Source organism: Mobula hypostoma, chromosome 29, assembly GCF_963921235.1.
Source record: "Mobula hypostoma chromosome 29, sMobHyp1.1, whole genome shotgun sequence".
In the NCBI taxonomy this organism is placed as follows: Eukaryota; Metazoa; Chordata; class Chondrichthyes; order Myliobatiformes; family Myliobatidae; genus Mobula; species Mobula hypostoma.
This window is the reverse complement of record NC_086125.1, coordinates 17,659,647-17,674,749: the sequence shown is the minus strand read 5'-3', so window position 1 is coordinate 17,674,749 and position 15,103 is coordinate 17,659,647. Positions and strand designations below refer to the sequence as shown.

The window sequence follows — 15,103 nt, the reverse complement described above, 5'->3', positions numbered from 1 at the left end:
TAATCTAAGTTTCTTGTTCACTTCAACCAATTAGTCTAAAACATGCTGCCTCAGTAAAGCAACCAGGATAATGAAAGACCCCACCCACCTCAGACATTCTCTCCTCACCCCTCTTCCATTGGGCAGAAAATACAAAAGCTTGAAAGCACATACCACCCAGCTGAAGGATAGCTTGTACCCCACTGTAGAAAGACTATTAAATGATTCTCCAGTAAGATAAGGTGGACTCTTGACCTGACAATCCACCTCATTATGATCTTGTACTTTGTTTACCTGTACTGTAAAACAAGGCTTTTCCTCCTTGCACTGTGCAACCATTTGATCTTTGACAATTTGCAAGACAACTTTTTATTGTATCTTGGTATGTTACAATAATAAATCAGTATCAATTCACTCAATGTACCTTTAAAAATTATTTTATGGCCTTAGATTTATTCCTGGGTTTGCTGCTCTCAAACTGAACTGAAGGTACAAAACAGGAAAAGACCTTTTGGGCCATGATGTTTGTGCTGAACATGATGCCAAATTTAAAATGCACATCTATCTCTACATGGTGTACACACAGTGACCACTTTTAGGACTCTGGAGCTGTACTTATCACAAGAAATTATGCAGATGCTGAAAATCTAGAGCAGCACACAAAAAAAATACTGGAGGAACTCAGCAGGTCAAGCAGCATCTATGGAAATGAACAGTTGACATTTCAGACCAAGACCCTTCTTCCTTTTCAGTCCTGAAACACAAACCACTCTTTTCAAAATATTCTTTGCTATGAAACAAGTAATTAATCCTGCCTCTTTAGGTATGACTTTAAAATAACCCTTTCCACAGTCAGATGCATGATTATTGGTGGGTAACCCATACATTACCCATGTTAAAAACAACTTTATTTCCTTACTGATAAACATGGTCCAATAAATAAATGTCAATAAATAAATAAATAATGGTCACAGTCAATGATTTGTTTGTTAAAATTCTACTTAAGTGTTTGTAAAGATCACATGTTATTGATGTCAGCCTTTATTATTGGTGCTGCCCCATCTTATCTACATTCCTGAAGGGTATGGAATATTAAGCTCCCAGCCTCCTGCTTACAACATGTGTTTATCATGGTTGGTAGATGATATCCACTTAACTTTATCTGTACCATCTTGTTACAAGTATTTCATGCCTTTAGATAAAGTGCCTCATGACTTTTACTATTTTTTGTACTTTGATCTAATTCATTTTGTATTGCATTGATCATTTCACAATTCCTATATTTAAACCATACAATCAGCATATCTTTTAGAGTCTCAGAATCCTGTTAGCCTTTAGAGAAACAGGCCCTTTGGCCCATCTAGTCCACGCCAAACCATTTAATCTAGCCATTCCCATTGACCCACACTTGGACCATAGCCCATCATACCCCGCCCATCAATGCAGCTATTCAAACTTCACAAACATTGAAATCAAAATTGCATCCACCACTTGTGCTGGCGGTTCGTTCCAGTGAAGAGGTTTCCCCTCATGTTCTCCTTAAACATTTCAACTTTCACTCCTAACCCATGATCTCTGGTTGTAGTCTCACCCAACCTCAATGAGAAAAGCATCTACCCTACTTACACCACTCATAATTTTGTATACCTCTATCAAATCTCCTCTCAAGCTTCTACATTCTAGGCAATGAAGTTCTAACCTATTCAATCTTTCCTTATGACTCAGATCCTCCACTCCCAGCAACATCCTTGTAAATTTTCTCTGTACTCTTTCAATCTTATTTACATCTTTCCTGTAGGAAGGTGACCAAAAGTGCACACAATACTCTAAATTAGGCCTCACCAATGCCTTATACAACTTCACATAACATCCTGCTCCTGTACTGAGTACCTTGATCTATTAAGGTCAATGTGCCAAAAGCTTTCCTTACAACCCTAACAAACTATGACACCACTTTCAATGAATTGTGGGCCAGATCCCTTTGTTGCATCATTGTGTAAGACCTACCCTTGTTGGTCCTCCTTTACTGAATCCACCTTCTTTTTGTAACTACATGAAACTTCTTGGTGTTTAACACCTCCTGACCCTCTAACACCGAAAGACAGCAGGAAATAATACTCCTTCTGAACAGTCAATCAAGGCTAAATTCTACTTTAAATTTATTTCCACATAAAAATCACATACAGATAATGAGCATTTGAAAATCCACTGATGAGACGTATACCCTGGCTATACCAGGTTTGCTGGTGAAACCGATTCTTCCCCTTTCCCTGGAGCATCGTATGCTTCCATTTGATTATTTCCTGCCTCTGTTTGTAGAAGAGTTGTATATAGAAGAGGATAATCCAGAGAGCTTCATGTGGTCTTTAATCTCAAACCAATTCTAAGAATCTCTGAATATTTGCTAAATTATCTCATCATCACTGATCAAACTTTACTTAAATAATCAGAACTTGTCCAGCCCTTAACCATTAAATGCTTTGTTTCATTCTACAGCCAATCTTTTGCTTAACTAGTTTGATCACTGTTTTGTCACAATGACAGACCATCACTATTAATCATGCTGTGCTAGATTACCTATCTCAATCATATCACTCAAACAATAACTGTACAACTTACTCTGAATTATCAGCCCAATTTAAATCTTAAAGGGTTAACTTTATGAAAATACTTACTAAAATATTTGCTTTCTTTTAGCTGGCCAACTGAGAATGAAGTCCAACTATCAGACTCCCATCCACGTTGAAATTATGCCTGTTCTGCTTCACTGAAGCTGCTCCACATATTCCGATGGGAGGTATTAAAACAAGCTCAATTGCAGGTTGAAACAGCAAGTTCAGTCTGTGATTATTGTTCTTTAAAGTAGCTCCGTTCTTGTCACTAATACCTTCCAGTTCTGATAACATGATTGCACCAAAACTGCAGTTTGGTCATTCGCTCCACACCATGCAGGGTCGTGTCAGCAGTTTCTGGTTTTTAATATTTTAAGACATTTCTGAAGAGTTGGACTGTAGGTAGGTCACAAGATAGTAAGAGAGGGTGAGAGCAAGAGGGTAAAACAGATGGAACAGAAATTGATGTGTGCAGAAAAAAGGAGAAATAAAGTGAGTGTAAGATAGACAAATGTAGAAACTGAGAGTTAGAGAAATGTCATAGATTCTAAACAATCAAAATAAAATAGGATGTTGAAACTACTCAATAAGTGTGGCAGCATTTGTGGGGAGATAAATTATTAACATTGTGGGGTGATGCCCTCTTGTGAGCCATCAATACAAAACATTAATTCTGTTTCCCTCTCTATACACACTGAGATGCTACTGTACATGCATATATATGTGCACGTGTGTCACTTTAAGTACATGTGTATGTGCACATCCCTGCTTATTTTTTTATTTCTGGATTTGCAGTTCTTTGCTTCTGAAATATTTAATCAATTGTATTCACTGTGCTTCAGACAATTGCCCTATGTTTTATACATCTTTCCCTCTCTGTCCCTCTGTTAAGTTTTGAGCTTGTGAGTAACTAGATTTCCCCCCTCACTCCTCTTGAATGTCAGAACCCCTCTCCAACAGACTCCTTGCTGAGGTCAAACACAAAGACGCGCTAATGGTGTAGCTCACTGCAGACCTCTCAGTATGTGCAGCAGGCAGTAGCTAGATTAAGGACCTTTAAAAGGTCTTAGCTTTGAAGAACTATGTGACATAGCTGAACTAGCAATCAACCATAAGAACATAGCAGGATCAGAGAGCAAAAGTTAATATTTCACGATGATGCAAAACACGAACTACTAGAGGAACCCACTAGGTCAGGCAGCATCTGTGGAGAGACACAGAGATGATCAACGTTTCAGGTTGTGACCTTGCATCAGATTCTGCTTAACTCTCTGACTTTCTGCAGCAACTTGTTTCTTGCTGCAGATTCCATAATCTGAGACTTCCCTGTGCCTCTGTTTCAAGTCGATAGCCTCACAGTGTAACGACCTGTTGAGTACTTCCAGTGCATTTCAGATTTCCAGCATCTGCAATACTTTGCTTTTCGCTTTCTGAATGAATTCCAATTCAAATCAACAGTTCATTTTCCAAACCAGTGGAGTTTTTCCTTTGGGTCTCATTCTTTCAAGTGAATTTTAGGTGACTTAAAAATCTTTCCGGAGTTGCAGCATTTGATAATTGATTCAAGAATAGAAATTTCCTGCAACTTCAGGAAGGCAATTTAAACAACAGAAGAAAAGTCTTGTTCTGTAAGATTGTCTTTGACCTCAGTGGGGAGGCGATCAAACAATATATCCTCAACAATAAGATTGGTCTTTTTCAGTAACGCACAGTGGCCAATCTCAGGTGGAATTTTTTCCAAGTGATTACCTTTCAGCTCCAGGTGAGTGAGTTGTGTCAACTGTCCAATTTCAGAGGGAATACAGTTGATAGAATTTTGACCGAGTTGTAAAGTCTTTAGTTTTAGGCACTGGAAGAGGTGAACAGACAGGGACTCAACCTTGTTTTTGGTGATGGAGAAATGCTGCAGGTTCTGGAGTAACTGAATGTCTTGGGGAACAGTTGTAAGCAGATTGTGGCTGAGATCCAGGTGCCTCAACTTTCTGAGGGTGAACAGAGCACTGGGCAAGGACTCCAGTTTATTGTTGTTTAGGAAAAGTTGCTCAAGGTTTTTGATGAGACCAATGGTTGTAGGAATGGAGACGATAGAGTTGTGCCAAAGTTTGAGGCATGAAAGCCTTTTGAGGTACTGAAAACTCACAATCTCTTCAATGGTTTGGATATTATTGAATTTCAGGTCTAGTTTCTGAAGGTTAGCAAGGCTGAATACTGCATGTGGGATTCTTTCAAGCTCACAATTCTGCAGCTCAAGCTCAGATAGGGTGGCTAACTTCTTCAAATTATTGAGGACCAGTAACTTTGTGCCATCATTCTGAATAACCAATTTAGACAAGTGAGTAGCAAGTTCCATGACATTGGAGGGGATTTTGGAGAGGTTGCTCTTCAGGATAAGTATTTTGAGGTGCCTCAGTTCCTTTAGGGACTCCAGCCCAATGGCCTTGTTGGTTTCAGAATTCAGATTGCCAGAAAGATGCAGTTCCACCAAGTTTTTGAGTGAGTATACCCACAAAGGGATCTCACAAATATCAGTGAATTTGACATGCAAGATGTGAAGGTGATCTCTGAGGAAATTGAAGGCAATTTGATCAACTTTTGCAGGGCAATGGTAAAGATAGAGCTCCCTCAGAGCTGCCATCTGAGATATTTTAGCTGGCAGTTTCACATCAGGAACCAGCTCCAGCTTCAGAACCTCCAGATCACTCATATCAAAGACAGCTTTTGGAATTCCAGACAACATGAAGAGTTGCAGTTCAAGCTTCCCTTGGCTGTTTTTGGACACATGCTGCCTCAGCTTCTCATAAGTCCACTCATGGTTAAGGTTCATCTCTAGTAGTTTGTTCTCACAGCCTTCAGACAGAAAAATGGCAAACCTCTTGGAATAGAGTTGGTCATATTGGTCTACCATGTGCAACAAAAAAGCAAAATCATTCTTAACATCAGGAATGTCACTGAAATTACTCTCCTCACGCACCTTTTCAAAGGAATATTCTTTCAAAGAGCCTCGAAACAGCCAGAACAATGTGTAGAGACACACCAATCCATAGAGTGCGATCAAAATGATATAGGTGATGAGGAGCTTCTGCAGCATGTAAGCCATACTATGAGTGCAGAAGAAAACAGAATAACCTGTGACATTTTTGATCTTGGGCTTGCAGATGTGTTCGAATGTGATCGAGTTGACAAAGGTAAATGTGTAGATTAGAATGATCATGAATTTTAAAGCCTTGACAACTGTCTGACCGACGTAGAATTTGTAGATGAGGTCTCCGTCCTCAGTGTGGGCCCGGAATTTGCGGACCTTCTCAAAGAGAGCCTTAGCCTGTTCACCGTCCTGCTTATCCAGGATACTCATTGAGGCCGACCCAGTGACAGGAGGCTCAAAGGTCACTTCGGGGCAGGAAGTGAATGAGGAACAAGTGTCAGAGTTCTCACTGGGCTCCGGTGTCACTGAGTGGAACATTTTAGTCCGATGTTGGCTATTTTCAGAGTCTTCATTGGCTGTTTCAGAAACCGCTTTGGTGGTCCAAGGTGATTCAAAGCACTTGCCCAGAATGGCGACAAAATGTTCCACCTTGGAGGAGGTTTTTGGAAATTTGAACCAGAAGTTGCCACTGATCATCATGATAATGGAATGGACAAGGGCTACATAAGGAAAGTACTTGGAATACCACGGCAAGGCCTTCTGGTAGCAGACTTGACTGATATAAACATACTGCTGGAAATCCAAGTTTGTTTTATGACCTGCTTTTGATTTCTTAGTTGTTGATGGTAAGGATCCTGGGGAACTGGGATCATTCTTGTTCACATTCTGTATCTTCTTTGTATTGGATTCCACCGTGTGAGACTTATTTATGTAACATCTCGGAGTGGTGTTGAAACTTTGCACATTGTTACAAGGTAAACATGCAACTTTATCATTAGAAATGAGCAAGGTGGCTGACAAGAGGGACACCATCAACATAATCACTACAAAATAGTCCATCAGAACATCCCACCAGGGTTTGAGAAGTCGATGAGTGGACTGACTCTCCGAGAGAGCAGCAAGCTCCGTCAGAGTGATCATGTCTGCAAAAGACAAGTGGGAACATTAAAGCACCAAGAATCCTCCCTTGCCCCCACCAATACTCTCCGCACCACCATCTAAATGCACTGTATTCACCAAAGAGGGTACAACTAAGCCCAAGGAGGATCACACCTTCTGCTATCATGTAATGCAGGTCACTCAGCACCCAGAAACAGACCTCATCACTGCAGCTTTCCACACCTCACTAGGCCAAAGCAGATCACAATTGTTTAGGCCACAAAACTACATCCCTGCCGTAGCCCATCTGCCACTAAACCACCTTTTACAGGCCACCTGCCCTTGCCCAGCAGTTTCTCCGTTAAAAATCAGTGGCTGATGACAGAACATTATAGAGCGGGTGTGGAGCAAGGCTTAAGGCTGGTTAGTGCAGGAGGAGGAGGAAGGTGGGACCGTGTTTCAGAATGGTGGTATATCTCTAGGTCTCAGGATAGTTGCAACTGCAGAGAGGTCCCTAGGGAACTATACTCCCAGGGTAGAAGGGGTTTGCTGGAGAAGAATTCTTTCCTCTGAGTTGTATGTTGATTGAATTGACCCTTCCTGCAGCAAAGGAAGAGGAGTTTGACACAATATGGATCATAACATTAGGGTAGGTTTAGGGAGGTAGTACCTTTAGCCAATAGTGCAAGGATGGTGGGAGGGTGGGGATGAGGAAGAGGCAGACTCAAAACTCCAGGCTTCAGAGCGGATGCAAGGAAGAACTTTACTATGGAGTGAGCAACAGTGCCCAAGGTATCTGCCCAAGAGGAGGTGGATCATCACTGAACTTATAGGACGACAAGAACAAAGAAGAACGATGGGGCCAAGAGCACTGTTCTTTGAAGCATCATAACCACAGTGGGCAAAATGGACTGTGTTGTATTCATGATCCCAGAGTGCACAATGCAGTGAATGAGAGTGTCTAGCTTATAACAACATAGTCCAAAGTCATGGAACATTACTCTATAAATAGATTATTGGATGGGTTCAAGTCTATAATGAGGAGAATTGGCCACAAAATAAACTCATTTGTTTAGTGGCAGTTTTGGCAGTGTTAAGGCCTCTGGGCTGGTACCCTGGAGACCACCTATGGGGACTAGCTCACTATGATCCTGCTGTGGGCCAGATGGACCCACCTGAGAGGGTGGGGTCTCTAGGACTGCAGGTGCCCATGAGAAGTATTTAGCTCGCATAATTTATTAGACTTCCTGAGTTTGTTATTATTCCAAATTGATCAAATATCCCCAAAGAATGTTGGATAAAGTGATGAAAAAGTAGACAGAAACTCACATGAAATTTCGAGTGGGCTTTCTGCTGGAGTACCAAACTGATGGAAGTTTCCAGGTTACAGCTCCAGTCCAGTAGCAAGCCCAGCTATTATCAAGTATTCATACACAGACCTGCAGATGGAAAAGCTGGAACAAATATTATAAAGGTTAATGACCAGTAACAAACTCATCTCATTTCCTCCAAAGTCAAACCAACTAGAGTTGCAGCAGACAGAGCAAATATTCAGCAAGGATTTATGATGGGCAGGAGCAGGAACCACATATCACTGGAAGGAAAGTATTGGGTGGACAGCAGTTACTAATGGATAATGTGAGTAAATCATATCTATCAAATAGCTTTTAATAACTACAGCCCCCCCCGCATTACAAGCAACATCCTGTGAACCTCTTCCGCAATCTCTATTGTTACCACACTCTCCACCATTGATGCTTTCCTCACCTGCATCTCCTCCAATTCCCACCAACATCTGTGCTCACCCCAACTTCCCACCGTTTTAACAGGGACAGGGTTCCTCTTGTCCTCACCTACTACCCCACGAGCCTCCGCATCCAACACATCATTCTCTACAACTTCCGGCATCTTCAACAGGACCCAGCCACCACATCCTTACTTCCAACTTCCCCCACACTCTGATTTCTGCTGGGTTCACTCCCTCCCCGATTCCCCTGTTCATTCCTCTCTCCCTCCTAGCACAAATCCCTGAAAGCGGCAGAAATGCTACACCTCTCATTCACCTCCATTCAGGGCCCCAAACAGTTCTTCCAGGTGAGGCAACACTTCACCTGCAAATCTGATGGGGTCCCGATGTGGCCTCTTCTACATTCATGAGACTGGACAAATTGGGGGACCGCTCAGTTGGGCACCTCTGCTCCATCCACCAAAAGCAGAATTTTCCAGTGACAACCATTTTAATTTCTATTCTTATCCCCATTCCCGTTCTGACATGTCAGTTGGTCCATAGCCTCTTTTGCCATGATGAGGCAACTCACAGGATGGAGGAGCAACAACACCTCATATTCCACACAGATAGCCTCCAACCTGATGGCATGAACATCTATTTCTCCCTGCAATTTATTTTCCCTCCCCCTTCCCTTTTCTTCTATTCCCCACTTTGGCCTCTTACTACTTCTCCTCCCATGCCTGTCACCTTCCCCTGGTGCCCCTCCTTTTTCCATTTCTCCCATGGTCCACTCTCCCCCATCAGATTCCTTCTTCTCTAGCCCTTTACCTTTCTCATGCACCTGGATTCACCTACCATGTCGAGCAGAGGTATCAAAGTGGAAGACATGATTTAGAGCAACACAAACAAAATGCTGGAGGAACTCAACAGCATGTTATCTGTAGAAATGAATAATTGACATTTCAGACAGAGACCCTTCTTCAGGACTGGAAAGGAAGGGGGAAGACACCAGGGTTTAGAGAGGACGTCAGGAAGAGTTTTTTTCCACTGAGAGGTGGGGGGATTCTGGAACAGACTACATGAGTGAGTGGTGAAGACAGAGACTGTCACCACATTTGAGAAATAGCTTGACGAAGATTTGAATCACCAGCACTAAGATCACGTGGTGGTAAATGGGGTCAGTGTAGATACTGACAGGTGACCAGTCTGGACACAGTGGCCTGTTTCTGTGCTCTATGGCTGCAAGGTCCATCTGTGGTGGTCTACATCGGTATCACCGACAGACTAAGGTGGATATTATGAAGAAGGTAAAAACAACATATGAACCAGGAGCTGGGATTGAATATGCATACTCGTGCCTACACTGCCAGTCTTTTATCTCTCGGATGCTTTCCCACACAGAACCATATCTTTTGATTCCCTGACTACCTCAAAATCCATTTGCCTCTCAACTTGAAAACACTTAGATGGCAGTGAGCTTATGGAGTTCTCTACCCCTGAAGGCTCTGTGGGCCTGGCTACTGAGTAAAGAAATTTCTTCTCCTTCTGTCTTCAGCAGCCAATCCCTTATTTTGAGACTCTGCACCCCCCCCCCACCACACCCCTTTTGAGAAGCTCCAGCCAGGAGAAATATCAACCCTGTATTCAACCTTCCAAGTTCCATAAGAATCTTACACATCATTCTTCTACATTCAGTATGTTTAATCTCCCTCATTCAACAAAACCATCACAGGAATCAATCATTCCCTTCGGGAGGGAGACCCAACAGTACGCATTCCAGGAACAGCTTCACCAGGGGCCAATAAAACTGGGACAAGACATCGCTACTCTTGTCCTCAAAAACCCTCTCGCAATAAAACCAATATATCATTTACTTTCCTAATTAGTTGCCATACTTGGTTTTAGAAGAAGTAGCTGCACAGATGGTGATTGCATTGTTGCAATTTTACAAGGTTACTTGAATTCACTGTTACCATCAGGTAGGAGGTACAGAAACCTGAAGGCATACACGCAGCTATTCAGGAACAGCTTCCTCACCCTCTGCCCTTGGTTTCCAAAATGGACAATAAACCTGTGAACACTACCTCACTTCTTTATTATAAAATTATTTCTGTTTTTTGCAGGATTTTAATTTTTTCAATATACATATACTGTAAATTGATACCTATTTATTTTCTTTTTCTTCTTCTTTTACATTGTGTACTGCTGCTGCTAAGTTAACAGATTTCACGACACATGCCAGTGATAATAAACCTGATTCTTATTCTGGAAATGTCCCAGGGAACTGAGAAAATCCAAGGCTGATTAAAGAAGGGTGGAAGTGGTAGCAGAGAGAAAATGCTAGAATCCATTACCATGCAAGTAACAGCAGGGTATTTGATTTCTCTTCGCTGACGATCAACACTGGTGCACCACAGGGGTGTGTGCATAGCTCACTGCTCTACTCTCTCTGTACCCATGACTGTGTGGTTAGGCATAGCTCAAATACCATCTATAAATTTGCTGATGATACAACCATTGTTGGTAGAATCTCAGGTGGTGATGAGAGGACATACAGGAGTGAGATATGCCAACTAGTGGAGTGGTGCAACAACCTTGTACTCAACGTCATTAAGACCAAAGAGCTGATTGTGGACTTCAGGAAGGGTAAGATGAAGGCACACACATCAATCCTCATAGAAGGATCAGAAGTTGAGTGAGCAGTTTTTAAATTTCTGGGCATCTGAGGACCTAACATGGTCCCAACATATCAATGCAGCTGTAAAGAAGGCAAGCCAATGGCTATATTTCATTAGGAGTTTAAGGAAATTTGTTTTGTCACCTAAAACACTTGAAAACTTCTACAGAGGTACTGAGGAGAGCATTGCGACTGGCTGCATCACTATCTAGTCTGGGGGGTGGGGGGGTCTACCACACAGAATCAAAGCAAGCTGCAGAAAATTGTAAGCTCCATCATGGGCACCAACATCCATAGTATGCAAGACATCTTCAAGGAGCTGTGCCTCAGAAAGGTCCATCGTTAAGGAAACCCACCACCCAGGACAGGTGTCTTCACATTGTTACCGTCGGGAAGGAAGTACAGAAGCCTGAAGGCACACATTCAGCATTTCAGGAACAGCTTCATCCCCTATGCCATACAAATTCTAAATTGACATTGAACCCATGAACACTACCACACTTAAAAAAAATATTTGTTTTTGCACTACTTTTATTTAATAAACATATGTACTTACTGTAATTCATTTTTTCTATATTTATCATGTATTACATTGTACCGCTAAGTTAACAAATTTCACAATATATGCCTGCCATATTAAACCTGATTCTGATTTATAATATCAAGTAGATTTAATGTGATCTTGTTAAAGAATAATTGTGTTTGACAAATTGATGAGAGTTGTTTGAGGATATTATCTGCAGAGATAAGGGGTGTATAGGGTGTCCAGGGCGGGGGGGGGTGGGTAGCAGCTCTGGTGAAGAGGCTCATTGTATCCATTCTGGGGCAGCTCACTCACCCTTGGTGCCCACTGTACACTCAGCTCTCACTCTCGGCTCCAAGTAGCTGTTTGCATGGGACAGCGGCTGCACCCTGGCACAACGCTTTGACATTTGGGCTAAACCAGGTGAGGGTAGCCTGGTGAGACAGGACATGCCTGTCCTCGCATGGGAAGTCAGCTCCAGCAGTCTGAGCAGATGAGACCTACTGTGAGATCCAAAGGCTAGGAAAGCAGGACTGCAACACAAAGGATACGACAAGGCATACAAGACATCATGGTAATCTACTCCAATCAAGGAAGACCCCAGCTTGTGACACTTTTTCATACCTCTGAACTCAGACTTCTGAGTTCAAGGATGCGGAACTGCCCCAGTGCAACAGGTTTTCCACTCTAAAAACTGTCATCATCAGACACTGTGGACAATCGCCATGATAACACAAGGAAGTGTTGTTGTTAGATTTCCTGTAAATGTCCAGTAAGATGCCACAGAAAGCAGAGAACTGGACTGGTGGGGAGAAGGGGGAGCAGGTGGTTCCAGAAGGGAACATCTCATTCAGGGCCAATGACAGGCCGAAGACCCAGAGTGAAAAGTATCAGCCAGACTCAATTCTCTGAACAATGGGGCTATTGTCAAAACAAGGTCAGGCAGTTCAGAGGAAGAGTCCATCTCACCAGCTTGAACTGTAAGAAGGTCAGTTCACCAGATTTCAGAACAACTGCATCAGCCCAAGAATGCACTTGATACCATGGAATCACCGGATTGGTCAAATCAGGAACAGACGGAGATGGTGATGTTGCAACAAGGAAGCCGTTCCAATGGTCCTTGAGAGGAGGTTACAACAGGCATGAAACAGGCATGAACAAATTAACGTCAGCCCAGCATGACAGCGTGGAAAAAGATGTGTCAGAGCTGAAAGCCTTGCCGATGATCCAGGACAGACTGTTCAGAGAAGATAAGTGAAACAAACTTTAAGCAGTGACCACAGCAAAAAAGAAAGTAGTCAGAGTCTACTGGGATCTCGCTCTGTGGGAGCTAGGCTGCAGTGTGAAAGCAGACAAAGAGATGGGAAGTTTCAGAAGCAACAAGAGTTTGCTCAGTAGTAACACACTAATATAAAGTAAGTGTGACTGTAGTTTCCGCTGGTGCTAAATTTCATACACAGTTAAAAATACAGAGGTGATACTGGGAGGATGGTGCTCGATTATATGTAACAAGGTAACAAACATAGAAGAACCAGAATGAGACAAGATGCACAAGGACTACTGGAGTTATTCTACATGAGAAGGCATTTCAGCAATGTCAAAGTGCAGATTGTAGTAGAGATCAGTGAATAAAATGAATTTGTAACAGATTAGATTTTTAACTGTATATTAATGTAAATAGTTAACCCACTGTTGATCATTATTTGAATGCTTTACTTTAAAGGAGAATCAGTATAGATGTACATTTAAGGTGTCCCATGCAGTGTCACTAATACATTGTTGTATCAATTACCGTTTAATTTTTTTCACTAAGTTCTGTTAATAGCAGCAACTTTGTTTCTGCGTATATGAAAGTAGAAAAGCCAGCTAAGAAATGGATGGAATTAGGGAGACAGTACAGCTAAGGAAATAGCTGCAAGGCAGCAAATGCAACCTCACTATTTAAAAACCAAGGGGGAGACAACAAGAAATTGATTGGTTACCTGGCCCAACACAAAATAAAACTTTTACATTACTTGAATGAGTAGATACAAAAATGAGGGTTCCCCATGTGGATCTTTAGAACCAGAGAGTCACTCTCAAAATAGGGAGTCAAACTGAGAATTCCTCCTTCACCCCAGCAGCCTCAATTGCTGAGAGAGATCATAATTTTTTTTTAGATATTAAAAGGAATCAAGGTAAAAGATTGGTTGTAACCTTACTCAATAGGGAAGGGGCCTCCTATTCCTTACGTTTGTACAATTTTGAGGCAATGAGCACTCCCATCCAGCACCCCATCATCAATCCTCAACCCTACAAACACCATTGTGCCCTGATCATTGTAAGGTTCTCCTTGCTAACAAGATGCAGCAGATTCAGAGGTATCATGTTAACACACAGCCAGAAGGTCTTTCCCAATTCCAAAACACTTCTCAATATATTGGATAAAAACTGGATGATTATCACCCTTCTCAACTTCATTGCTGGAAGCCCAAACTGGTGATGAGGGGTTGAGTTTTATACTGACTGGACAGAGCTTGGAACCCAAACATGCACACAGACCCTAAAGAAACAAAAGACTTACATTTCTTTGTGCCCAAGGCAACCTCGGGACACTCCAAAGCACTTAACAATCGAGAAGTGTATAAAGCAGGTCACCACAAACGGTAATGTAGTCAGCTCAGTGAAAAGTTAAATATTGGCACAGAAAAATCCAGAGAAAGCAAATGAAATGAAAGCAAAAAACACTTAGCAGGTCGAGGGCATCGGTAGAGACCGCGTCCTTTCATCTGTTCCTGTCTCCAAAGATGCTGCCTACCTGTTGAGTAATTCCAGCATTCTGGTTCACACTTTACCTCACACTCACCAGTGAAGGGGGTTGGGTTCTGTCATTTCTCTCCAGAACGCAAGCAAGCACTTGTCTCTGAGGTAGAGTTTACATACAAGTGTGACAGCAGCGCTGTTTTGAGCAAAATACACGGCAGCGGAGCGTCTCACACACACACACACAAAGACACCGTGACGACGTCTCGATGGCACCAGTGGGCACGGACTACAGCCTGACTAAATCCGGCATCTGCTCCTCGACCTAGCGCACTGACCGCGCCTACGCTCTGAGCCCACCCCCGGAGCAGCTCTACCTGACGTCCTCGTCCGACCCCGGCACAGTGCTCGACGCTCGCTACTCCAGGCCTCGGCGCCTTGATGGGTTCTGCACATGCGCAGTGGGGAAGGGGCGGGACTGGGGCGGGAAGGGAGGAGGGTGGGGTGGCCTGAGGCCATCGAGTGGAAGTCCTGGGCTTGGCCCCACTGGACTGGATAAACAGGCAGCAATACCACCTCTTCCCACTCCCGGGTCACTCCTCTCAGCTCGTTCTGAAACGGAAATGTCATTGTCATTTCCTATTAGATTATTTTTTATTCAGCCCTTTAGTTCTTCCACCTACCCCCTGCAAGCTTCTTATTTCATTTCACCCACCCCTCACCTGTCACCTGCAGCTTGCCTTCTTATTCTGAATTGTGCCCATTTCCTTCAGAGTTCAGATGAAGAGGCTCGGACCGAAAATCAAATTATTCCCAACCC

At 42.8% G+C, this 15,103-nt stretch overlaps 1 protein-coding gene across 2 annotated transcripts; it reads right to left on the bottom strand.

Moving 5' to 3' along the window:
• Nucleotides 1-147: 147 nt before the first annotated feature.
• LOC134339262 (volume-regulated anion channel subunit LRRC8D-like) lies at nt 148-14,759 on the bottom strand. Of its 2 annotated transcripts, none has more exons than XM_063035627.1 (3): nt 14,661-14,759; nt 7,942-8,066; nt 148-6,656 (listed from the first exon to the last, which is right to left on the bottom strand). In XM_063035627.1, the coding sequence occupies exon 3, from the start codon at nt 6,652-6,654 to the stop codon at nt 4,192-4,194; it is 2,463 nt and encodes an 820-aa protein (XP_062891697.1). In that variant the 5' UTR covers nt 6,655-6,656; nt 7,942-8,066; nt 14,661-14,759; the 3' UTR covers nt 148-4,191. The 2 variants fall into 2 exon arrangements, with proteins under 2 accessions (XP_062891697.1, XP_062891700.1); XM_063035630.1 differs by lacking the exon at nt 14,661-14,759 and adding an exon at nt 14,387-14,648.
• Between the last annotated feature and the right edge of the window lie 344 nt (nt 14,760-15,103).

Coding starts and splice junctions, on each gene's coding strand:
- LOC134339262 (XM_063035627.1), bottom strand. CDS start 6,654: ATGATCACTCTGACGGAGCTTGCTGCTCTCTCGGAGAGTCAGTCCACT.